Genomic DNA, 27,675 nt, shown 5'->3' on the forward strand with positions numbered 1-27,675 from the left:
TACTGCATTGGTCTCAGCTTCCTTCTTCTTAGCAAAATTGTTACCATACCTCTTGCTTGATGATGCTTTTTCTTTAGACAACCATCCCTCACGGACACCTTCTTCTAATCTCATCCCCATATTTACCATTTCAGTAAAGTCACTGGGGGCACTAGCAATCACTCGCTCATAGTAAAATGAGCTCAGGGTCTTGAGAAAAATCTTGGCCATCTCCTTTTCTTCCAAAGGAGGGGTAATCTGAGAAGCTATCCCTCTCCATCTTTGAGCATATTCTTTAAACCTCTCTTTATCCTTCTGAGACATCGACCAAAGATGGTCTCTATCTGGTGCCATATCCATATTGTATTTGTACTGTTTCACAAATGCTTCACCCAAATCGTTGAACGTGTGGACACTCGCACTATCCAAACCCATGTACCACCTCAGAACGGAACAATCGGACTATCTTGAAAATAATGAATCAGTAACTGATCATTATCAGTTTGCGTCGACATCTTTCTAGCATACATGACGAGATGGCTGAGCGGGCAAGTGTTTTCCTTATACTTTTCAAAGTCAGGGACTTTGAACTTCATCGGGATTTTGACATTGGGAACCAAGCAAAGTTCCGCATCACTCTTACCAAACAAACCTTTTCACCTCAAGGTCTTCAACTCCTTTCGCAGCTCAAGGAATTGGTCTTTCATCTCGTCCATCTTCTCATAAACATCCGGACACTCAGACAGCTCGGAATTGTAGATGGTGTCTTCAACACGAGGCAGCGTGTGAACAACTGGAGGAGGAACAGACATGACCGGGCTAGATGCCAGCATGGAAGCAAATGTAGGCGCAAAACCTTCAGGCATAAAGTTGGGCGGCATTCCCCACGGGAATCCGGCAGGCATAGCAGGCGCAAACTGAGTGGCTGGCACAGTTGAAGTAACAACTTCTAAAATGACAGTCCTTTAAGGAGGAGGAGTTGCTGGTGTTGGAGAAGATTGACTTTGAGCAGCTAGAACTGACTCCATCATGGCAGTCAGGCGGGCGATCTCGTCCTTCAGCTCTCGGTTCTCTTGCTCTAAGTGTTCCATGATTCTCAGATGATTGGCGCAGGTATTGTATCGATGAGTCAGCTTGGCTGAAGCACAGAAGAATAACCAATAAGACAGTTGGCCTAAGAAAAACCTGTTATGCAAATGATGCATGAAATGCAATGTTTTGATTGTTTTTATTTTCAAGGAACATACTATTTTATTTGCAAATATATAATAACAACAATTGTAACAATTTGATTGACCATAGAAATCTCTTTTATTTATATAATTTGGAAGGATTACACTGAGTAAAATTTTAGAAACAAAAAAAAATACAAAATACAAGATAAAAGGAAACTAATCATCCTAAGGATCCCCTAACAACAGTATCAGATGATCTGGCTGCAGGCGTGTACTTCCTTCGGATGCGTCGAATCTCAGACTCAAAAGAAGTCTTCATCTGAGCCTTCTCGAGGACAAGCTGATCAACATTCTTCTTCCAAACAACGGAAGGCTGAGGCATACTAGAGGAAGATGGACCCTCTATCTCTTTACTACTCGGTCTTCAAGAAGCTCAATAAGTGCATCTTTGTCCTTAGACTCAAGTTGTAACTCCTCATGCTTCCTGCTCAAAGCACAGAACCGCTCTTCCAACATATTCTTTTCTTGCTTCATCTTGGCGAGTAAGTCTTCCAACTCCTCTACATCTTGGTTAGGGAGATTTAATGGCTCAACCACAACCATAGACATAGGTCTCTCACAAGCATAAGGCATCTTCAACTCCAAAGCTCTCTTCTTCACCCAAAGAGTGTAAGCTTTCAAAGCTACACAGCTGCACAGACCAAGCTCGGATCTTCCTTTCCTATGCATATTATGCCAAGCATGTACCATATTATGCTTCAAATGTTTGGGATTTTTATCCTCTTGATAGAAAAGACCTTCTAATTGAATGTTATTAGGATTGTCTCTCAAGGGGAACCCAAGTTGACGACGAGCCAAAGTAGGATTGTAGTTGATTCCTCCTTGAGTACCAATGAGAGGCACATTAGAGAATTCACCACAACAATCAATAATCTCCAATATACTTAATGAAGAATCATACCAGGCTATATCATCATTAGTGAGAGACATAAGTCTCTGAGACCACCTTAGACATTGTTTGTTCTCCACAAAAGTAGCCGTCTGAAGCAAGTGCGAAATAAACCACTTGTACAGAAGGGGGACACAGCACACAATAGTTCCACCACCTTCAGAATTCCTCAAATTCAAAGAGAAGTATACATCACCCAACAAAGTAGGCACATGATTTCCAATCAAGAAAATCCTAATGGAGTTAACATCAACAAAACCGTCAATGTTAGGGAATAAAGCCAACCCATAGAAGAGCAACACAAAGATAGCTTTAAAATCATCCAAACTACCGGCTTGAGCAAAAGGAGTAGCTTTCTTAATGAGGAACTCAGAAGTTAAACCAAACATTCCTTCTTTCTTCACCCAATGAGCCTCAATCTCAGACTTCTTCAGATGAAGAGCTTCAGCTATAAGATGAGATCTGGGAATCTCCTCCAATCCATTAAAAGGTACTTTTTCAGAAACGGGTATTCCCAAGAGATGGGCATACTCCTCTAACGTAGGTATAAGCTGGTAATCAGGAAAAGTGAAGCAACGATAGAGATAGTCATAAAAATGAACCAATACACTCAAGAGTCCTTCAACCACATCACTAGACAATACAGATAGAAGCTTCCCATGACGTTGTTTGAAGTCTAAGGGATCTAATACAAAGTATGATAGCTTCCTTAGCTCTTTCAAATCAGGACATCTGAAACTGTACTTCTTAGTGTTCCTTCGTCCACAATCCATGGTCTGAAAATATTTGCAAATAAGACCTCAGTTCCTTGAAGTTATTTTTTTCGTGTGATGAATGTTATGATGTGCATGAATGCATGAATGCAACAATCACAAATAAGGGATCACACACAAGGTAAACAAACAAAGGTTAATGGATGAATCAAGTCATTGTCAAGATCAATCATCCATTTTGGTGGATTATGGTTTTCACCTTATCAACATCCAAGTTCCATTGATATTGACAAGACTTGATCGGATCAACCAAGAATCTAGGGTTTGTTGTGAGTCACGAGCATGGAGTCGGGTTAAGAACCATCCTAAAGGAGTGTACTAAGGATAAAAACCTGTAGATAATGTTCTAAAAAGTTCCCAGAGTCTTGATTCCATCTATCGGATATTACAGGTTAGGATGACTGACTCATCAACCCATAATATTCTCAAGAGAAACTCGTCTGAGTGTAGTATCGCGTAACAACTGTTATCAAGTCTACACCTGAATAGTCTCCGCGCTATGTCCTAAATAGGCCAAGTTGGGTTAAATGTTCTACGGTCCTCAGTTTCTCGGACCCTAAATCAGAGAAAGTAATGCCTAACCACAAATAACTTGTGTGACATCAATAGCTCCAAAAGGGTTCCCACTGAGTAGATGGGTCTCAAGCCAACTTATTAAGGACTACTCCACACAAGTCGAATATGACTATACCATCCTCCTATCTTAATTGCACTCAAGTTCGGGTTAGAACTTATCTCACTGTAGCACCTCAAATTTGCACCCTACCATTGTGTACATTCATTGCATACTAGGTCATAGCATTAACAATGTCCACTGCATAACATTGCATTGTCCATGTGCCCAAGTGCAAGCTCAGTTGATGAATCAGGTCAACTGATCAGGAGAACCAGTCAATCAGGCAAGCAAGTGCCATTTTCATTGAGACAAAGCCCTAGGGTTGATTTTTCAAGCTCATATGGTCCAAGGATCATTTTGAAGTGGTTTGGCCAAAGATTGGATGTTCAGAAGTCACCAGTCATTGTTCAGTCAACCAGAAACCCTAGAAAGTCAACTGTGGTCAACTGTGCATTTAATCAGTGATTTGATGATTGGAATTGGTTAGAAAGGTCTCATTCATGTCTATATAAACTTCATTTGACATTTCAAAGGTCAAGGTTGAAGGAATTGAGGTCAGACAGACAGTTTCCCAAAATGGCAAGTGGACCTGTGATTTCAGCTGCCCAAAATGGAAACTTTTTCTCCTCAAGATAACTTCATCATACAAGCTTCAAATGGAATTTTGTCCAACATGAAAGTTGAAGATCTTGTTCTCACCTTTCCAAAAAGTCCAAGAACTCAAAAATCCAATTTATGGTTGACAAGATATGGCTCAGTGAATTTCAGAAAAGACCCGTAATCAGGAGGCCATAACTACCACATACTTTGTCCAAATTGCAAGTTCTTTATATGCACAAACTCCATTTGACATGTACTTCGAGGGTGCATCATTGGATTTTTCCAAAAATGGCCAAGGCAAAAAGTCACTTTTTCAACTGGACTGTTAAACTGGATCAGGGGCAAAATTGTCCAAATGTCAAAATATTTGGAATTTTGAGATGGGACTTTTTGTAACACCTCAGGAATGGCATTTAGAATGTGTTTGAACCATCATTTCATGGCTAGGCCTCATAATTTGAGTTTTGGCTTGAAGAATGAAAGTGCATAATTAGGCATTTTTCTACCACATAGTGAAATTGCAAGATACATGGCCTATTGAAATGAAACTTGTTTCTACACATTACATATGGTATTTTGGACTTGTTGGAACCAAAATTGAGCTGCTACATGAACTGATTTGGAGAGAGGGCATTTTGGCCAAATTGAAGGAAAATGCACAATTAGCTTAACATTGCCAATTTGGTTAATTACCTTGATTAATCATGATTAAAGCTAACATATATAAGCTTAATCTCTTCCTAAACATAACAGAATTCACTTTCACCAAAATTTGGATCAAATCATCACAATCCTCTCTAGAATCTTCAAGAACTCACAAGAACCAAAATCCAAAAACCTCCACAAAACCTTGATCAATTTGCATTCTTCTTTTTGCATTGATTTTGCATCATCAAAAACTTCATCTGTTTGCAGCTGGTAGCATCCATAGCCGTGCCAAACTCCACTGTCCAAAGGAGCTTCATCTATGGTGTTTGAAGATTGCGAGTGATAGAGGTAGATTCGAGCCAAACCGCGAGCTGCATCCACTTCACGAAGCATCATTCTGCTACTGTTTCATCCGAACGCGCGCAAAGGACACGCGAGCTACCACTGCCATAGCAGGTAGGTCCAAATTCGACCTCAAGCTTTTGATCCATGATTGTGTGCGTGGTGTAGGTCGTGTCATGTAGATCATGAGGATACTCTTAGAATTGCGAATGGTTGACTATAGCGTGAGAAATCGTAACTCGAAGTTTGAATCTAAAACCCTAACTCATTTGATTCTTGAGATTTAGTAATTGTTAGGTTAATTGGAGTTGAGATTTGTGATCTACATGTTGTAACGGTTCCAACGACTATAAGATCGCTCGTTTTGGTTAGGATTTGTGGATTTGGTGTTCTTGGATGTTCTTCAAAATTCTGGGAAATTTCTTGTTTGGAACGAAGGAGATAGACGCGTTTGATCCAGATTCCAGTTTGAAAATTCAAATTGGGCGTTTACCGCCCCCGCCTCTTTAATTACATTTCTGCCATTATTCAATATTTCCATTAATTAATTAATTAATTCTAAAAAATTGTAAAAAAATACTTTAGCACCTTAAAAAATTCGTAGAAAAATATAGAAAAATCAGAAAAATGTGAAAATTGTGTTGTTGACTTTGTCATTGAGTGTAGATGATTTTTAACCTATTGGTCAAAGTTGTGCATGGAATATTTTTCATTTGACCTAGGGTTTCTTCCACATGTGTATATTTTGATACCTTAGACTAATTTGATCATGAAATTCTCATATTGTATGATAAATGGCTGAAAATTTTTGTGATGATCCTTGACTGATTGATGTTTATTTCCATGTAAACTTCTTGATTTTTTGATACCTGGCCTTTGAGTTACAATTTTTTGAACTTAGGTGTGACAATTTGTGTCACACCTTATGATGCCAACTTGTGGAAATTTTTTGCATGACCTATCCTTGTTAGAATTGATTGAAATTTGGTATGGATGTTCATTAACATGTTAGGTTCCTTTGTGAATTTTTGTGGAATTGTTCATTGTGTTTTCTAATTGATCATGATTTTTCATTTCTGGTGGTTGAATTTGCAAATCCATGTGACATGGGTTGGTAGATTCATTGTGAAATGCTCATATGGTACTGTATGGTCATGAAATTTGATATGCTTGTAGAAGACACATGTTAGGACCTCCCTGTTTTGGTCTCATCCATTTTTTTTTTGTTTTCATTGAGTTATGAATTTTTGAAGTGGAAGCATGTGTTGATGTTGTGATTTGGAGCCTATAATTGTGCCTGTTTTTGTTGATTTTCATTGACATGGTTTCATTTGCCCAATTAAGCTGAAATTTGGTGTGCCATACCTGGATTAGGTCCTGTTTAGGTGTAATTTATTTGAGAATTTCTAAAGTTGTTTTAATGTGAATTTGAATGCAATAATTCTGTTCGTAGGCTTAGTGCTTCCTTTGAACTAGTTTGCCTTATTTTGTGCATAGAATGAGCATGATGAATGATATGACCATGAAATTTGGTAGAATAGTTCCTGACATGTGTAGCTTTCATTTGGCTTTGGTCCTACTAATTTCCCATGTAATGTCACTGTTTACCATTTGATTGAAGTTAGTGTACATTTTGTAGCTTCATTTGGTTGTGTTTTTGCATGCTTTGACATGTTTAATTAATTCCCATAGTTCCATCAGTCCAAATTGCTTGAAAATTGACATGTAGCTTGTTGAATGTCCTCTGTTTAGGATATAATTTTTGTGGAATTTTCCATGCTGTTTTGATATTTTTTGTGATGTGATCTTGCTGATTGCTCATATGTGGTTTAACATTGCTCCCTTTGCCTTACAGGTTGCATAAAATGAGATAGGTGTATAGTTTGGATATGGGACCAATTGGGACCCCTTTGTTATTGAAATAGCTTGACTTTGATCATGAATTGGTTGCTGTTTTAACATTTTTCCATCTTTTTGACCCTAGGCTAGTCCTAGTGGTCATGTTACTTACATTTGAAGTTGATTGTGCCTTTTCAGGTTAAGAAGTTAAGGATTAAGGCATTTGTTTCACATTTAGGATTGTGTTGCTTGACCTATAAACTAATGTGTTTGTTTTGTAGGATGTTTGAGCCTTGAGCTTTGTGCTATGCACACCATTGTTTGATTGTGATTGTACACTGTTGATCATTATGTTGTTGTCTGATTATGAATGGGATGCTGATTCTGTTTGACTGTTTCCAGGTACCCTTAGTTGCTCAGTTCTCTTAAGAACTTGCATTGCTTTGCTTATAAGCGATTAGCATTGAGGTATTGCACCTTCTTCTTCATGTAGTCTGGAGACCCGGCTGTTACCGGGCCGGACAAACTGTCTGAAGTCCTCCTTAAGAGGCAATGCTTGTGTATGTTTATATTTGTCCCAAGCAGGAAAAGTCCTCATTTGAGGCAATTGGTGGAAGGTAGGGATAAGCAATCTATCCCCCACTATTCTGTGAGTCTTCTCCTTGCTCCCATTACATGGTTGTAGCATTGAGATCCAAGCCCAAGATCTTGTACATTGTACAGTCGAGTCTATGTCCTGAGCGTAGAAGGGTCCCCCCATTCTGGACCCACGCTCCCTTGTCTGATGCTCTCTCTGACTTGAGATAGAAGCAATGAGGCACACCCCTCATCACCTTTCATCTAGCTTCACCTTAGCCCCTCAATGGCAAGGTTAAGAGCTAACCTGACCCCGATACAGAGGCTTGTTTGTTGAGGTTGATATGACCCCTCGACTAAAGCCTAACCTTGATGTTTGAGCCCCTTGTTGGTGTGTTTATTTCATGCTGTATATGTTTGTGTGATGTGATTGTATCCCCTAGGTTTGCTAGACTCCGCGTAGTCTCGTTTGCATGACAATTAAGGTAGCACGGTTCCTTCGTATAGGACTTCCTTTCTTGCTTGAGCTTTCCTAAAACACAAACAAACACTATCCCCTCTTAAGGATACGTCAACTCCTTCTACTACAGGTGAGTAAGTCTCCAAAGGTCGAGCATCCGGTAGATTGCGTAGTGACGTTGTCCACTTAAAAAACACGAACCAACAGGAATAGTTTAGCCGAACTACGGCAACTCTGATTCTCATGTCCAGATGAGATACGTAGGCACGAGATGCGATGTCTTGTCGAGTTTGACTAACGACTAATACTAATTCTGTTCTCTCGCCCTCGTTGCGATTGAGACCTCCCCTTTCTCTTGCCCTGGTTGCAATCGAGACCCTTCTTCTTGTTGTGTGCTTGGAAGCTGATGTAAGTCCATCGAGTGGCATTCGGGTTCCAGTGTGCGTGTGTTTGGTTCGGATGCCGACGTAAGTCCAGTGATTGGCAGTCGGGCTCCATGTTTGCCTTCTTGAGTGCGTTTTGGTTCGGATGCTGATGTAAGCCCAGTGATTGGCATTCAGGCTCCACGTTTGCCTTTGCCTGCGTTTGTTTGTGTGCGTGTTAGCCGAGCTACGAATGCTCTGATTCTCCTTCGTCCAAAGGAGATACGTATGCATAGGATGCGATATCCTAGCGAGCATGTGTCGTTTCCCCAGTCCGAACTACTTTGACTCTGATGTCTATGTCTGATAGACTAAGTAGGCCCAGGATGCGATATCCTGCCGAGTCAGTCTTGTTTGTTTTCTTGTGTCTCTTTCAGCCTGTGTAGATGTTTATTTGAGCAGTGTTTTAGCAACCATCTCCCTTCCTATAGTGCGTGGATCCCGTCGAGTACGACGGATGCGTAGGGGTGCTAATACCTTCCCTTCGCATAACCGACTCCCGATCCCATTCTCTTTGGTCGCGAGACCACGTCTTTTCCAGGTTTACTCTGAGCGTTTCCTTTCCCTCTTTTGGGATAAATAACGCACGGTGGCGGCTCTGTTGTTCTTGTTTTCCCGCCGGTTTTTCGCGTAATGCGACAGCTGGCGACTCCACTGGGGACGACTAGAGAAGTTGACCTGTGCTGGTCCTTCTTCCCTAAGCGAGTCTCTCCTAGCGCTCTCTAGGTTAGGGTTTTGGTTGCTATCTGCTGTTATTTATTGCATTCATTCATTTACTGTTTGCATTTATTGTTTGCATTTATGTTTGCATTCATTCCTATTCATATGCTGTGCTGGCTGTGTTTCTCTGTTTGGGGTGGGAGTTACTCGAGGTAAAAGGCCCAATACCCAGGCTATGAGTGCAATCTAGGAAACCTAGGAATAGAGTGATTCATGGGAAGCGGGTGGTGTACGCCACTTAGCGGAACATTGATATCACGAGTAGTTCAGACTCTGATGGGGTATTATCGGTGCATACATCGGGTGTGCACAGGATGATATTCTTGAAAGGGTTGTTTATCCTGCGTTTCTCTCGACCTTACCCTGGCCTAGATGACACCCGTGAGTGGGAGGGGATGATTATTACAGGTACTGTTGCTGACTTGTTGGTGACTTGTTGGTGACTCTTGGCACTAATGGTGACTGTGAATTATGGACATTTATTTCTGGGACGCCGGAGTTCTGTCCGTGGTTTGTCAACGGGTTCCGTTTATTTCGGATCCCCGGGTTGAATTTGAGAGTACCTGTTCAGAGGATCTGACTGTCATCCGTCAGTGGATGTTCCTGTGATGATAGTGATGTAATCTCCAGTTCCGTTTATTTCGGAACTCCCCAAGTCGGATTCATGGTGACTCAGTTGACAGTGACTGGTTCAGAGAATGGGTCTTCAGATGACTTGGTGGCACAGCGACCTGCATTCATGCATTTGCATTGGTCTCATTTCGCATTCATCTGCATTCAACTCATGTCTGTCCGTACTCAGGGTCCATTATTTTTAACAGAGATTCAGGTTGAGAGACATCCAGATGTCATTGTTGATAAAATTTTATCTGTCTCGATGAAACCGGAATCCAAGGACAGAATTTTCCTAGTACGGATAGACATTGCATGTGTGAGTCATACTAACCCATTTGCTGTTTTGTAGGTGTCAACCGGTGCGCATAGCTCGTCTGCTAAGACATCCTGCTAGGGGCAACAAATCTGAGCTGATGGATCCTCCCAACGCCGATATCCTCGAACTGAAAGAGATGGTGAGAGATTTGTTCGGTATTGTGCAAGGGCTTGCCCTGGGGCAGAAAGCCATGGCCGAGAGGTTGGAAAGGATTGAGGGCTGGATGATCAAGGAGAAAGTTCAGGGAAAAGCTCCATCATCCGAAGTGACAAATCCCTCTGACTCTGTAGTGAAGAAACTCTCTGGTAGTGGTCCGCTCAAAAAAGAGGTTGAGTCAAGCGGTGTGCCAGCAAAGAAAGAACGCAGTAAGGATCGTTATCATCCTTATGCTGCTGCTGTAACCGCTCCTGTTGGTAATCCACTTGTACCACCGCAACAACTACCACCTCAACAGAAGGCACTGAGAGCTAGGAGCCAGGTGAAGAAGAAAAAGGAGGAGCGTCAGTTCGAGGAACCACCTGTGACCTACACCCTTTTGTTCAGGAGATTGAGGGATTTGGGGTTAGTCCGGCCAAGGATTCTGATTCCCATAGCACAACAGAAGAGGCCTGCACACTATGATGAGAATGCCAGGTGCGAGTTCCATTCTGAGGCACCCGGGCACATCGTTGAGGGTTGTAGGGCTTTCAAGCATGTCGTCCAGGACATGGTGGACTCAAAGATCATCATCTTGGCACAGATCATGGATGGGGGTGTCAACCCTGTACCCAAGAAGGGTCCTGTAAAGATGAAGATGGGGAAAAAGACCAAGAAAGGAATAGAGATGACTGAGGAAGGTCAGTTAAAGGTTCCATCGGCTATGGTCCCAAAACCTCCGATGCAGGATGGAGCTTTCCCTGTTATTGATGATTGTTGCGCGGCCGTTGCCACAGAGGGGGTGTACATTGATGGGAAATACGACCCGGAAGATGAAAGAAGTGGAAATGGATAGTGAAATACTTGAAACGCCCAGTCAAGCAATCGAAACCGTACAGGTGGAGAGCGCTCTTGTTGTTGAGAAAGAGAGGAAGTTGTCCATTTCTTCTTATAAACAAGCTCTGGAAGTGGTGAAAAACCAAGAGGCCCGAGGTTGGGGAAGGATCATTGACATAGTGGTGAAGGCAGACATGTACGGGATTGGTTATCCAGATCAAGAGTCGTCTAGACCAAACAGAGGATGTCGTCCACCGTACATCTTCGTCAGTGCAGGAATGCTGAATTCTGATCATGCTTGTTCCGTGAGTGAATAGATCGACCGCGACCGCGAGCTCGAGTTGTGGATAAAGTCGTGCGTACCAGGCGATTGGAAGGCCTCCAAAAGCATCACTGTCGCTCATCCAGAAGAGTAGTTTTTCTGTGTTAATTTTGTTTGCATGAAAGCCATACGTTTTGCCCGAAACGTACTGGTCCATTGTAAGGGCCACCTCATGTGTCTCATTTTGCAACATTTTGCATCAGTAATAAATGGATGTTTTTGTGATCAAAAGCGGTGTTCCCTGTCTTTCATTTTTTGCAGTTTTAAAAAAATAAAAATGGCAATGTTTTTCGTTTTTCTTTTGAACTTGTCTTGTTCCAACCACAAAAGTGATTACCCTCCTGATCTCATCGATAACAATTTGGTTACACCTCTATATGACTTCGACAATCCAAGCTATCATGCCGAAGAAAAAGGCGAAGAAGATTGTAATCTGCTGGAAATAGCCAGGTTGTTGAAACAAGAGGAGAAGGTGATTCAACCATGCGAGGAGCGAGTCAAGATGGTAATCCCAAGTACCGCCGAGGTCAGAAGGGAAATGAAAGTTGAGGCCGCTTCAGAGGCAAGTCAAGAACATAATGGTAGCCCTGTTGAAAGAGCAGGTTGATATCTTCACCGGTTGCATCAAGATACACCAGGGGGGAATACCCATGTCGTGGGGCACGAGCTACCATCAAGAGAAGACTATCCTCTAGTGAAGAAGAGGGTCGGTGCCACGGATCAAAGGGCTACGGTGACTTTGTTTCATGATATGACTCATCGTGAAAGCGAATGCCATGTTGATGACATGATGACAAAGTCCCAAGCAGAAAAAGGGTATCCCGGTGGACTTGATCAAGTTGTTTGACCGGTTGAGATAACTCATACTGTTGAGTCTAAGTCAGTGCACTTATGGAGTGTTGTCCGGTGAGCTGCCGAGGCTTGTTGTGGGCAAACAAGAGGAATCAAGGTCGATCCTGCAAAAAAAAAAAAAAAAAAAAAAGAAAGAAAAAACAATACAAGAAACGCCTGAACCAAAAACAAACAAAAAAAAAGAGAGAAAAGAAATCAAATGGTCAGGTGGAATGATGACTGCCAAGGGGCATGGAAAAAAAATGAGTAGCAGGAACCTCTGATTCTGATACCTTCCTTGGAAGAAACAACTGTTAATCTGGTACTTGACAGCCTTCAAGGGGTCTATGAGGCGTATTGAGTCAGCATGACTAGTCTTGTCGAAAAGAGCATGCATTTTACCTAAGCAAAAAGTTTATCGACTGTGAAACAATACACTCACTATTCGAGAAAACTTGATGTACTTTGGCATAGGCCGTTCGCCGACTGAGACAGTATGCTGGTTCATACCACCTTGTGGATGTCCAAAATGGATCTGATCAAGTATGTGCTTGAGGAGATGGCGTTGAACGAACGGGTTGCGAAAGAGCAAATGGCGTCGACTGGATACGATAACCAGTACATCTCCCAGAAAGCAATCAAGAGGAGGGTATTGTATGTTTATCTCGCCCAACAACCCATCGATGATTCTCAACCAAGGAAGTCTGAAGTCCCTGATGAGGACATCTCGAGGTAATCAAATCGAAAGATTGAGAGTGACCGATCCCGGAGGAGGGGCCTGACCCTGAATCCGAACGGATTCTGATGTCTGATGGGGAGAGTTTAAAGAGAATGAGCTAGTGCTTCCCCGATAACAGTTGAAAGCACCAACGATGGTGGATGAGTACGAAGTTGGTATCCTGAGTGTCGTACTCCGGTAAGTGCATCTACTGGGGCAACGCCTTTCTCACTCGGGTCTGGGATGAAAGTTGCACTATCATTTGAGACCCAGGTTTCGTCATGGAGTCCCGTTGGACGTAGACTTGAAAAGGATGAGTAGATAAGGACTCAGTATGACGCGTTAAGCCTGATTGAGGAAAAGAGGCTGGCAGTTATTTGTCGCGGGGCAGTTGTGCCCAGTGAATGAAGCGTGTTGTTAACCGAGAAGTTGGACCTCGTGGGTATCATGAGAGATATGGTGTTGAAAAGGATCCTTCCTCCTCAACGATCGTGGGGCAAGCGGACACACAGTTATGAATGTCCATTCGTGGTCAAGAAGGTTTTCTCTGACAGAGCCTTGTTGCTGACGACCACGAATGATGAAGATTTTCCATCCCATGTGAATGTGGACGCAGTTAGAAGATACTTCGTGAAAGAGACCCGCTGGACAAAAAGAATAACAGAGTCCAGGCAAAAAAGGGCATCCCGGCAAACCAAGAAAAAGGAGAAAAGGTTCGGGCAAAAGTTAGGGATAATGAAAAAACTGTACACCCGGCAAGTCGAAAACCCCACAAGGGCGACTTGGGCAAAAAAGGGTATCCCGGTGGACTGAAACCCAAAAGGGCGGTCCAGGCAAAAGAGGGATTGAAACGAACAACTGCATCCGGCATGATCGTGTGTGCTTGAGATATGACTCGGCTAGTCTCCGACAGAAATCGATTGGAAGCGTCTTGTTCAGAAGGCCGAAAGTGAGGAAAGTCTTGAGGACATATGAGGTGTAACCGAGTTGGAACCCGATGAGATCACGGTTCCGCATTGCCAATAGGATAGATTTGTTCTTTATACGCAATCACCTCTTTCCAGGGTTTGCCTCCTGTGGGTTGCTCAATTCTGAGCCATTTTTTTGTTTCAGTCAATAAAGTGTGTGTTCAGTCAAATAGTTTTGTTTTTGTTTTCATTACCGCTTTGATTACGAAAACATCCGTTCGTTTTGATAAAGAATACTTGCATTTTGAAACATAGAGGTCCCTTCCGATGCATGCTTATAAGATTGAAATCTGGAAATCTTATTCGGAAGTTGGAGTGACTTAGATGTTGAAGTGTTGGCACGCCTGGGGCACGCTTTTATCTAACAATCTCCTGTGCAGGTGCTGTGAGATATCTTCATTCACTGGCAGGTAGTGATATGAACCCTTTTGGCAAAAGAAATCCCCACAGAGTCCAACCAGGGGCAAGGGATAGACGAACAATGAAAGGACGGTGAAGGATTACGACGACGATCCTGGAAAGTTAACCAAGAGGACTCTTCAAAGTCTAAGGACTGGAAAGTTTGTATGAATCCCAGGAATTTGATCTTCGTGGGATGAATCAGAAAAGTCCAGGCAAGTCTGGGAGTTCTCAAAAGTGGAAAGCTGACACTGTGGGTGGACGATGGATGACGTTGTTCGACGACTGGACAGGCGTTCCGTACCCAATAGGCTGTATCCCCAGTGGGTGTGAGAGTGTTAGTTCCCTAACAAATTTGAGATCAGTGCCTCCTCAGCAAGCATGAAGGTTACCGTGTCCCCATCGGAGTTGTGGTTGTTTTCCAAGTCTGAAGCTGTCTTCCCAGCAGAGTTTGTGTTGATGGTTTTCCCTCAGCGAGGTCCCCAAGCGGATCGGGTTCGGAGAAAATCATCCCCAGTAGAGATAAGCGTTGGTTGCCTCCTCTAGCAGAGTAATCCCGGGCAGTTCGGGTTCGATGGAGGTCATCCCCAGCAAGGTTTGTCTTTCCCCAGCAGGGTGGAAATTGACTTAGTAATGAGATCCTCAGCGCGGTTCCTGGAGTTCCCCAGTGTTGTCTCTGGAGGGGACGTGTTTTTATGCATTCATCATGTAGATAAGCATAGCATATTGCATCACTAGGGCGTAGCATTTCTATAATCATGGGGCATTGCGCTAAAAAAAAAAAACTCATGCATCTGCATTGCAAGCATATCCATTAGCCCGAGGCCGTGGTGACCAAGATAGGATTGTTGGAAAGAGTTTAGCATCGCTTGGATCGATTTCAGAATGTGGTTCCCCAGCAGGGTTGAGAGAGGGTGTTTCCCCAACAAGTGACTCCTTAGTCGAGCGGGTATCCCCAGCATTGTTACTCCCCAATTGGTAGCATCTTGCCAACTTGGATCTTTTCCCCTAGCAGATGTGGGTGTGTCTGATCTCTCCATGTAGAGTTGACCCCTTAAGCAGAAAGTGTCTGTCATTCCCTTCTGCGCTCCCCACTGAGTTATATCCTCGTGGATGACGGTTGTTTCCGTCCCCTCCCTCGGGATGGGTTTTCCCTATTGAGTTCTTTCCTCATTAGGATGAGTCTTGTTTCAGTATGCCTTTTGGGATCGATCCTGAATTGGCCTCTTTGGGCTGTCTCCTGTCTTTCCCTGGGGCATAAATGAATAGTTGCTCACGAACCGGCACTCATTCATCTTATCCTCAGCGGGATTTGTGGGCCTCTACCTGCGAACCGGTAGTTGTAAGTCCTATCTTTGTGGTTTTCTACCTACAAGCCGGTAGTTGTAAAATCCCACTTTCATCCCCTAGCAGAGGTAACCTTTGTGGTTCATTCTGTCGGTGGGCCTCTACCTGCAAACCGGTAGTTGTAAGTCCTATCTTTGTGGTTTTCTACCTACAAGCCGGTAGTTGTAAAATCCCACTTTCATCCCCTAGCAGAGGTAACCTTTGTGGTTCATTCTGTCGGTTGGCCTCTACCTGCAAACCGGTAGTTGTAAGTCCTATCTTTGTGGTTTTCTACCCACAAGCTGGTAGTTGTAAAATCCCACGTTCTCCCCTTGGTGGAGTTAACCCTTTGTTCTCATCATGATTGATGACGGTTACTTTTCCGTGGTTTTCTGCCTACTAACCGGTAGATGTAATCCCCTCTTTGCAGTTATCAGTATCCGGTTTGCGGTATTGATATTCTTTTCCCCTCTGGATACTCGCCTTGATCAAGCAGTATTGTCCCCAGTGGGTCTCTCCCTTTCTTTTGGGTACTTGCTCCGAGTTAGCAACTTTATCCTCTTTTGATTGGTCATCTTTGCATACCTGTTCCTGGTACACGATGCCCTTCTTTTCGGTCGTTTATCCATCTAACAACCTACAACCCGGTTATGGATAATCTTCCCTGCGAGTGTATTATCTACGTTTCGACGGCTATAGATAATATGTCTCATGCACTCTCTGGTCAGTCTTTTGATTGTTTTCTCCAGCAGAGTAAGATTCGTATTCCTTGTGGAATCGAATTTCCATCCTTTAACAAGTTTGCTTTCGCTCTCTTCAGGATGATGTCGGTCGTTTATCCATTTAACAACCTGCAACCCGGTTATGGATAATCTTCCATGCGAGTCTATTATCTACGTTTTGACGGCTATAGGTAATCTATCTCACGCGCTCTTGGGTCGAAGTCGTCCTCCCCAGTCGAGTAAGATTCGTATTCCCTATGGAATCGAATGTCCATCCTCTAACAAGACTGCTTTTCTAGCCCTCTTCAGGATGTTGAGTGTTTTGGAACACAAACCAATTCACGCTTTGGTCGGTCACCTGTTTCATACCTACAACCCGGTATCCTTGGTGTTCCTTCCTGTTTGCTCGCTGTCGTGACCTTGTTCCCCAGTGAGACCCCCGCAAGTGTTCAGTCTTGCCCAGACATGTAGATGTCAGTATCCTGTCAGCACCCGCGTGTGTTGTTTCTTTGGTGTCGGTAAACACCATCTTTCGGTGCTTTCCCAGTCATGCGTAGTGTCTGGTATTCTTTGGTGTCTGTAAACATCATCTTTCGATGTTCGTAACGTCGTCCTGCCTTCCCTAGGGAAGAGCATTCCTCCTCTCCGTTGGTGTCGATAAACGTCGGGTTTTTCCCAATTATCCGCTGATAATTTGGTTGTGTTCGCTCTCCCTAGAAGAGTCCTCCTCTCCGTTGGTGTCGATAAACGTCGAGTTTTTCCTATGTGTCCGTTGGCGTATAGTTGATATCTTTCCCCACAGGATCTTCTCCAGTTTCCTCCTCTCCGTTGGTGTCGATAAACGTCGAGTTTTTCCTAGTCGTCCGATGATGTCTAGTTGCTTATTCCCTACAGATCATTTGGTAATACCATATGATTCCCCTCAGAGTTTTCTCCTCTCCGTTGGTGTCGATAAACGTCGAGTTTTTCCTATTCGTCCTATGACGTCTAGTTGTACCTTTCCCCAAGTGGAATTACCTCCCCGTTGGTTTCGATAAACGTTGTGTTTTTCTCATTCGTCCGATGACGTCTGATTGTATACCCCATTCCCAGTTCATTCATTAATGTCTGGTTGATTTCCCAGCCAGAATTCCCAGTAGACGTCCTATTCGGTTTCCGGTTGTGGTGCCTTTCCCTTGTGAAGTGGCTTTCTCCTTCTCCCTTTCGTCCTATGACGTCTTGGCTGAGTTTTCTCCTTCTCCGTTGGTGTCGATAAACGTTGAGTCTCCCCTTCATCCTATGATGTCTGGTCGAGTTTTCTCCTTCTCCCTTTCGTCCTATGACGTCTTGGCTGAGTTTTCTCCTTCTCCGTTGGTGTCGATAAACGTTGAGTCTCCCTTTCATCCTATGACGTCTGGCTGAGTTTTCTCCTTCTTCCTTTCGTCCTATGACGTCTGGTTGAGTCTCCCTTTCGTCCTATGACGTCTTGGTTGAGTTTTCTCCTTCTCCGTTGGTGTCGATAAACGTCGAGCTTCTCCCTTTCGTCCTATGACGTCTGGTCGAGTCTTCCCATTCATCCGATGATGTCTGGTTACCTCTCCGTTGGTCTTGGTAAACGTTGAGTTTTTCCCCATTTCGTCCGCTGACGTATGGTTGTATCACTATCCTTCCAATCATTCATTAATGATTGGTTACCTCTCCGTTGGTCTTGGTAAACGTTGAGTTTTTCCCCATTTCGTCCGCTGACGTATGGTTGTATCACTATCCTTCCAATCATTCATTAATGATTGGTTACCTCTCCGTTGGTCTTGGTAAACGCTGAGTTTTTCCCATTCCGTCCGCTGACGTATGGTTGTATATCTCTTTCCATTCATCCGATGATGTCTGGTTACCTCTCCGTTGGTTTTGGTAAACGTTGAGTTTTTCCCATTCCGTCCGCTGACGTATGGTTGTATATCTCTTTCCATTCATCCGATGATGATGGGTTACCTCTCTGTTGGTCTCGGTAAACGTTGAGTTTTTCCTGGTTGTCCGTTGGCGTCTAGTTGAGATGATTTCTGTTCCCATTCATCGTGTGTCGATGCTTGGATGTGGTTGTACCCTGAAAATAGAAAAAGAAAAAATTCCCAGCAGTGTGCAAATTTCTACGGTTCTTGGTATTCAATCCCTGTTTACCCTGAAAGTCTGACAGCCATGGCTCTCATCCATTCGGGTTCCCAGTTGATTGAATAGGGGCAGCTGTAGCACCTCAAATTTGCACCCTACCATTGTGTACATTCATTGCATACTAGGTCATAGCATTAACAATGTCCACTGCATAACATTGCATTGTCCATGTGCCCAAGTGCAAGCTCAGTTGATGAATCAGGTCAACTGATCAGGAGAACCAGTCAATCAGGCAAGCAAGTGCCATTTTCATTGAGACAAAGCCCTAGGGTTGATTTTTCAAGCTCATATGGTCCAAGGATCATTTTGAAGTGGTTTGGCCAAAGATTGGATGTTCAGAAGTCACCAGTCATTGTTCAGTCAACCAGAAACCCTAGAAAGTCAACTGTGGTCAACTGTGGTCAACTGTGCATTTAATCAGTGATTTGATGATTGGAATTGGTTAGAAAGGTCTCATTCATGTCTATATAAACTTCATTTGACATTTCAAAGGTCAAGGTTGAAGGAATTGAGGTCAGACAGACAGTTTCCCAAAATGGCAAGTGGACCTGTGATTTCAGCTGCCCAAAATGGAAACTTATTCTCCTCAAGATAACTTCATCATACAAGCTTCAAATGGAATTTTGTCCAACATGAAAGTTGAAGATCTTGTTCTCACCTTTCCAAAAAGTCCAAGAACTCAAAAATCCAATTTATGGTTGACAAGATATGGCTCAGTGAATTTCAGAAAAGACCCGTAATCAGGAGGCCATAACTACCACATACTTTGTCCAAATTGCAAGTTCTTTATATGCACAAACTCCATTTGACATGTACTTCGAGGGTGCATCATTGGATGTTTCCAAAAATGGCCAAGGCAAAAAGTCACTTTTTCAACTGGACTGTTAAATTGGATCAGGGGCAAAATTGTCCAAATGTCAAAATATTTGGAATTTTGAGATGGGACTTTTTGTAACACCTCAGGAATGGCATTTAGAATGTGTTTGAACCATCATTTCATGGCTAGGCCTCATAATTTGAGTTTTGGCTTGAAGAATGAAAGTGCATAATTAGGCATTTTTCTACCACATAGTGAAATTGCAAGATACATGGCCTATTGAAATGAAACTTGTTTCTACACATTACATATGGTATTTTGGACTTGTTGGAACCAAAATTGAGCTGCTACATGAACTGATTTGGAGAGAGGGCATTTTGGCCAAATTGAAGGAAAATGCACAATTAGCTTAACATTGCCAATTTGGTTAATTACCTTGATTAATCATGATTAAAGCTAACATATATAAGCTTAATCTCTTCCTAAACATAACAGAATTCACTTTCACCAAAATTTGGATCAAATCATCACAATCCTCTCTAGAATCTTCAAGAACTCACAAGAACCAAAATCCAAAAACCTCCACAAAACCTTGATCAATTTGCATTCTTCTTTTTGCATTGATTTTGCATCATCAAAAACTTCATCTGTTTGCAGCTGGTAGCATCCATAGCCGTGCCAAACTCCACTGTCCAAAGGAGCTTCATCTATGGTGTTTGAAGATTGCGAGTGATAGAGGTAGATTCGAGCCAAACCGCGAGCTGCATCCACTTCACGAAGCATCATTCTGCTACTGTTTCATCCGAACGCGCGCAAAGGACACGCGAGCTACCACTGCCATAGCAGGTAGGTCCAAATTCGACCTCAAGCTTTTGATCCATGATTGTGTGCGTGGTGTAGGTCGTGTCATGTAGATCATGAGGATACTCTTAGAATTGCGAATGGTTGACTATAGCGTGAGAAATCGTAACTCGAAGTTTGAATCTAAAACCCTAACTCATTTGATTCTTGAGATTTAGTAATTGTTAGGTTAATTGGAGTTGAGATTTGTGATCTACATGTTGTAACGGTTCCAACGACTATAAGATCGCTCGTTTTGGTTAGGATTTGTGGATTTGGTGTTCTTGGATGTTCTTCAAAATTCTGGGAAATTTCTTGTTTGGAACGAAGGAGATAGACGCGTTTGATCCAGATTCCAGTTTGAAAATTCAAATTGGGCGTTTACCGCCCCCGCCTCTTTAATTACATTTCTGCCATTATTCAATATTTCCATTAATTAATTAATTAATTCTAAAAAATTGTAAAAAAATACTTTAGCACCTTAAAAAATTCGTAGAAAAATATAGAAAAATCAGAAAAATGTGAAAATTGTGTTGTTGACTTTGTCATTGAGTGTAGATGATTTTTGACCTATTGGTCAAAGTTGTGCATGGAATATTTTTCATTTGACCTAGGGTTTCTTCCACATGTGTATATTTTGATACCTTAGACTAATTTGATCATGAAATTCTCATATTGTATGATAAATGGCTGAAAATTTTTGTGATGATCCTTGACTGATTGATGCTTATTTCCATGTAAATTTCTTGATTTTTTGATACCTGGCCTTTGAGTTACAATTTTTTGAACTTAGGTGTGACAATTTGTGTCACACCTTATGATGCCAACTTGTGGAAATTTTTTGCATGACCTATCCTTGTTAGAATTGATTGAAATTTGGTATGGATGTTCATTAACATGTTAGGTTCCTTTGTGAATTTTTGTGGAATTGTTCATTGTGTTTTCTAATTGATCATGATTTTTCATTTCTGGTGGTTGAATTTGCAAATCCATGTGACATGGGTTGGTAGATTCATTGTGAAATGCTCATATGGTACTGTATGGTCATGAAATTTGATATGCTTGTAGAAGACACATGTTAGGACCTCCCTGTTTTGGTCTCATCCATTTTTATTTTTATTTTCATTGAGTTATGAATTTTTGAAGTGGAAGCATGTGTTGATATTGTGATTTGGAGCCTATAATTGTGCCTGTTTTTGTTGATTTTCATTGACATGGTTTCATTTGCCCAATTAAGCTGAAATTTGGTGTGCCATACCTGGATTAGGTCCTGTTTAGGTGTAATTTATTTGAGAATTTCTAAAGTTGTTTTAATGTGAATTTGAATGCAATAATTCTGTTCGTAGGCTTAGTGCTTCCTTTGAACTAGTTTGCCTTATTTTGTGCATAGAATGAGCATGATGAATGATATGACCATGAAATTTGGTAGAATAGTTCCTGACATGTGTAGCTTTCATTTGGCTTTGGTCCTACTAATTTCCCATGTAATGTCACTGTTTACCATTTGATTGAAGTTAGTGTACATTTTGTAGCTTCATTTGGTTGTGTTTTTGCATGCTTTGACATGTTTAATTAATTCCCATAGTTCCATCAGTCCAAATTGCTTGAAAATTGACATGTAGCTTGTTGAATGTCCTCTGTTTAGGATATAATTTTTGTGGAATTTTCCATGCTGTTTTGATATTTTTTGTGATGTGATCTTGCTGATTGCTCATATGTGGTTTAACATTGCTCCCTTTGCCTTACAGGTTGCATAAAATGAGATAGGTGTATAGTTTGGATATGGGACCAATTGGGACCCCTTTGTTATTGAAATAGCTTGACTTTGATCATGAATTGGTTGCTGTTTTAACATTTTTCCATCTTTTTGACCCTAGGCTAGTCCTAGTGGTCATGTTACTTACATTTGAAGTTGATTGTGCCTTTTCAGGTTAAGAAGTTAAGGATTAAGGCATTTGTTTCACATTTGGGATTGTGTTGCTTGACCTATAAACTAATGTGTTTGTTTTGTAGGATGTTTGAGCCTTGAGCTTTGTGCTATGCACACCATTGTTTGATTGTGATTGTACACTGTTGATCATTATGTTGTTGTCTGATTATGAATGGGATGCTGATTCTGTTTGACTGTTTCCAGGTACCCTTAGTTGCTCAGTTCTCTTAAGAACTTGAATTGCTTTGCTTATAAGCGATTAGCATTGAGGTATTGCACCTTCTTCTTCATGTAGTCTGGAGACCCGGCTGTTACCGGGCCGGGCAAACTGTCTGAAGTCCTCCTTAAGAGGCAATGCTTGTGTATGTTTATATTTGTCCCAAGCAGGAAAAGTCCTCATTTGAGGCAATTGGTGGAAGGTAGGGATAAGCAATCTATCCCCCACTATTCTGTGAGTCTTCTCCTTGCTCCCATTACATGGTTGTAGCATTGAGATCCAAGCCCAAGATCTTGTACATTGTACAGTCGAGTCTATGTCCTGAGCGTAGAAGGGTCCCCCCATTCTGGACCCACGCTCCCTTGTCTGATGCTCTCTCTGACTTGAGATAGAAGCAATGAGGCACACCCCTCATCATCTTTCATCTAGCTTCACCTTAGCCCCTCAATGGCAAGGTTAAGAGCTAACCTGACCCCGATATAGAGGCTTGTTTGTTGAGGTTGATATGACCCCTCGACTAAAGCCTAACCTTGATGTTTGAGCCCCTTGTTGGTGTGTTTATTTCATGCTGTATATGTTTGTGTGATGTGATTGTATCCCCTAGGTTTGCTAGACTCCGCGTAGTCTCGTTTGCATGACAATTAAGGTAGCACGGTTCCTTCGTATAGGACTTCCTTTCTTGCTTGAGCTTTCCTAAAACACAAACAAACACTATCCCCTCTTAAGGATACGTCAACTCCTTCTACTACAGGTGAGTAAGTCTCCAAAGGTCGAGCATCCGGTAGATTGCATAGTGACGTTGTCCACTTAAAAAACACGAACCAACAGGAATAGTTTAGCCGAACTACGACAACTCTGATTCTCATGTCCAGATGAGATACGTAGGCACGAGATGCGATGTCTTGTCGAGTTTGACTAACGACTAATACTAATTCTGTTCTCTCGCCCTCGTTGCGATTGAGACCTCCCCTTTCTCTTGCCCTGGTTGCAATCGAGACCCTTCTTCTTGTTGTGTGCTTGGAAGCTGATGTAAGTCCATCGAGTGGCATTCGGGTTCCAGTGTGCGTGTGTTTGGTTCGGATGCCGACGTAAGTCCAGTGATTGGCAGTCGGGCTCCATGTTTGCCTTCTTGAGTGCGTTTTGGTTCGGATGCTGATGTAAGCCCAGTGATTGGCATTCAGGCTCCACGTTTGCCTTTGCCTGCGTTTGTTTGTGTGCGTGTTAGCCGAGCTACGAATGCTCTGATTCTCCTTCGTCCAAAGGAGATACGTATGCATAGGATGCAATATCCTAGCGAGCATGTGTCGTTTCCCCAGTCCGAACTACTTTGACTCTGATGTCTATGTCTGATAGACTAAGTAGGCCCAGGATGCGATATCCTGCCGAGTCAGTCTTGTTTGTTTTCTTGTGTCTCTTTCAGCCTGTGTAGATGTTTATTTGAGCAGTGTTTTAGCAACCATCTCCCTTCCTATAGTGCGTGGATCCCGTCGAGTACGACGGATGCGTAGGGGTGCTAATACCTTCCCTTCGCATAACCGACTCCCGATCCCATTCTCTTTGGTCGCGAGACCACGTCTTTTCCAGGTTTACTCTGAGCGTTTCCTTTCCCTCTTTTGGGATAAATAACGCACGGTGGCGGCTCTGTTGTTCTTGTTTTCCCGCCGGTTTTTCGCGTAATGCGACACTCACCACTCAGAGATCATAAAGCATAACAAGCAGATTATATCATACAAACAAATATACAGACATCAAATATACAATTATATACACACAAAAAAGTAGGTTAAACCCACTAGGGACTACTCCCCAGCAGAGTCGCCACTTAATTTCTGTAGCGGTAAATTCATGACCATTAAGCTATGGATAAACTTAATGTCAATTAAACCAGAGTCGTCACCACGCTTTTATTGTTTCCAAGGGAAAAGGAAAAAGTACGAACAAAACCCAAAGATAAGAAGTTTTCAAATCAAAACTAATAAAATGCTAGAGATTACAGGTAAGGGGGTTGATTACATAGAGGGAAGGTGTTAGCACCCAAAGTGTCTTAGGTACTCCTAGGGAGCCCTTCTTTGTGTGTACATGTGTTTTGGGTATAAAAGATGTTTTCAATAAATAAAGTGTGTCGATGAGAAAAGAATTTATTAATTATATTTTTGTGTTTGACAAGACCTTCGAACTTGTGCCTACGTATCAACATAAAAATGAGGGATCAAAACCTTGTAGTTCGTGGTAACAATTTCAAAGTGATTGAGTTGCTTTAAACAAAATTTTAAGTTTGAAAGAGGCACAAAAGGCCTAAAAGAGTTTGAATGGGTGTTAGTTCTTTTTGTCTTTTGAGATTTTTAAGTCAGGTATGGTTAAGTTCATTTACAAGTTTGATTAAGAAAAGAAAGTTTGAAAATGCAATGGCATAAGCCCAAAGTTTCTAATTTGCAACAAAGTCTAAGTTTAAAAATCACAAGTAAAGAAGATTCTAAAAGGAGGGAGAGATTTGAAATTAAATAAGTGGGAGGAGATGAAGAGACTAATCCTAAGAAAAAATTAAAAGTTAAGAGTTGAAAAGATCTGACCAATGGGATGCAATCTAATAGACAAGAATGTCATATAGAAACCCAACTTTCCCTTGGACTTTTAGAATCAAGCAATATCAATACACACAATAGCAAGGTGAAGAGCAAGGCATCAAATAAAGATAGCCACATCCAAGCTTAGCAACTCCATGATCTTCTTCATAATCTCCCATGTATCAGATGACATACTCCTTGAATGGCTCGGAATAAGGCATTAGATACAGGTTCAAAGTGACAACTTCATTAAGATCATGTAGCAGATGAACTCAAAAGGGATCTCAATACTTGCTTCAGATGAAAGTTCAATTCACAATGACTGGCTTCAGAAAAGTTGGGATTGGCCAAGTCCTTTTTGCATAGGGAATGTTGCCTAATTCTAAGTTCAATGTCTTAGATCAAATCCAATAGTCCACACAAATATTTTTTTTAGGGTTTTTGTTGTTATTCTGTACATTAAGGTCAAAAGACCACAAACACAAACAAAATACACAAACAAGTATATACAATCACAATATAATCACAAGATATGGCTCAAGTGAGCAAAGTGAAAATGGAATTTAAAATAAACAAGTTAAATGGTATGAATAATGGCAAATGATAAAAACATGAATTTAAAGTGCATAAAGTAAATGACTTGAAATTAAAAGTTAGTCAAATGTTAGTTGATTAGAAGTTAGTAATGTTTTTGCTTTTCAATTGTTTAAGTCATTCTTTGGAGAACACTCAATCCTCTATTCACAAGCACGGATCCTTGAACCAAGACATATTCCAAAGGAAGGAAAAAAGACCAAGTTTCCACACAATACCATGAAAGGGGGGAGACTTACAATCTCACTTACTAGAATGCTATGCTTTTGGGTCAAAATTTAGCGCTATGTTAAGCAATCGTAATTGGTCTTATGTAGAAGTCACAACTATTTGAGGTCGGGCAAAAGAAATTTTAGTGTTAATGCATGTTAGAGATATGGTATTATGAACCATACTCCTAAAACATACCACACTTAAAAGAAAATGGCAAGAGGGTGGACCTAATCTCATCCATACTTATGTTGATTTTGCAATCAACTAGCCTTAGGATATAGAGATATCATAGGTCAATGAAATGGATGGGATAGATTGGGATTAAATATGAAGAGGGAGGGGAAAGGAAATCAAATCAAATTGGTTATGGGAGGACTTTTATCAAATTAAAATCATTCATTCATTTTGGGAGATGAAATGTACATTTCATCAATCCCCTAAATCCAATGATTTTAATTCAACAAAGTCAAATCAATATTGACCAAGGCCCAGCAACAAAATTCAAACTCAATAAGTCAATCAAAATAGCTCAACACAATTTATTCACATTTTAACAATTAAAAATCAACTAAAAAACGCATTAAATTAAATATGGTTGGTCAAAATCCTAAAACCTCTTCAAAACATCAAATAAATGGCCAAGAGATTTATCATTGGTCAAAAAAGGTCAAAGGACCTTGGAGAAAAATTTTCATAATTTTTGGAAGCTTAAAAGTATTTTTAAACAATTAAAAATATGCACAAAAACAATTAAATCATGAAAAATATTATTATTGATCAAAAAAATAATTTTAATTCAGAAAATGAAAGAGAAAAATATTTGAACATTTTTTGTGAAAGTCCCATATTTTTTGGATCAATATTAAAATTAATATGAATTAATGAAAATAAGTCAAATAAAATGAAAATCAGAAAATGCTAAAAAATGTGGACCACTTGATCTCCCTCATTAATTGAGGTGGCAGATCAAGTGGATCAGAGCGCGTTATCCATGGTGAACCTTAGTCAATGTTCCACACGCGTGGTAATCAATTTGGACGCTCAAGATTAAAACAAAATAGAAGGATCATGTGGTCTCGAGACATACCAACACATCGCCGGAGCCAGAGCTCCGGTCTTCTTCTCTGGTGGACCTCACCGGACTGGTCCACCCTCAACCATCACCAAAATAAAAAAGGATGACATGCATTTAAAGTAAAAATGCTCAGGAGCTCGAATTTGGCCTCAATTTCACCTAACTCCAAGTATATTGAAAGATACAGGGAGTTGAATTTTGAGGATCATGATTTGAGTTGCTTCGATTTGACCTCTAAGCAACTCAATCTTGTTGTCTACATTGGTAGGACTTCAGACAACCAAAAATCAACAAGAATAATGGAGAATTGAGTGAGAATCGAAGAGATGAAAAAATTCAGAAATTCACCTTCACTGCAGGTTTAGATGGACACGATCTTGCTCTCAATTGTGCTTGGCCTTGCTTCAGATGCTTGATGGAGTGGAAATGGATCAAGTAATAAGAAGGACTCTAGGAGTTTGAATCTCAAAACAGTGGGAGATTTCAAACTCGATTTTCAATGAAAATAACCAAGCTTATCCTTTGAATATGAAGGTTTAGGGTTGTCGTTTCAAAACTGGCGCGTAAGGATCCTCAATTTTGAGTGTGGAGGGTTCTATTTATAGCCAAGGCACTTGATAATTGCACACTTCTTTCAAAGAGGAACAACTTTCATGTTGAATCAAGAGGAACAACTTTCATGTTGAACACTTTTTCATTTGAAGCTTGGATCATGATGCATTTTGAGGTGGAAGTTTGCAAAATCAAACATATCAAAAACAATTCTAAGTATCAAGTCATATGTTCACTTCTTCCACCTGAATAACTTTTTCTATGGGCTTCAAATGAGAATAGTTCCTTCATTAAAGTTGTATCTCTCTCAATGTCCTTAAAATTGGTCACAAATTTGACCTCATTTGGATTTAGCATGAAGGCGTTATGCATTTTAGAAGTTGAGGAAAATCACTTGTTCAATGGTTTTGGCCCAAAATGACCTATAATGTTTCCTTGTA

General features: G+C 41.4%; 1 protein-coding gene across 1 annotated transcript in view; it reads right to left on the reverse strand.

Moving 5' to 3' along the window:
• Nucleotides 1–12,213: 12,213 nt before the first annotated feature.
• LOC127080689 (uncharacterized) overlaps nt 12,214–27,675 on the reverse strand; it is a 59,891-nt gene continuing 44,429 nt past the window's right edge. Inside the window, exon 3 of the mRNA XM_051020998.1 lies at nt 12,214–12,280. Within this exon, the coding sequence (XP_050876955.1) occupies nt 12,214–12,280 (67 nt within the window). The remainder of the gene's footprint in view (nt 12,281–27,675) is intronic.

This window comes from Lathyrus oleraceus, chromosome 5 (genome assembly GCF_024323335.1).
Source record: "Lathyrus oleraceus cultivar Zhongwan6 chromosome 5, CAAS_Psat_ZW6_1.0, whole genome shotgun sequence".
NCBI lineage: Eukaryota > Viridiplantae > Streptophyta > Magnoliopsida > Fabales > Fabaceae > Lathyrus > Lathyrus oleraceus.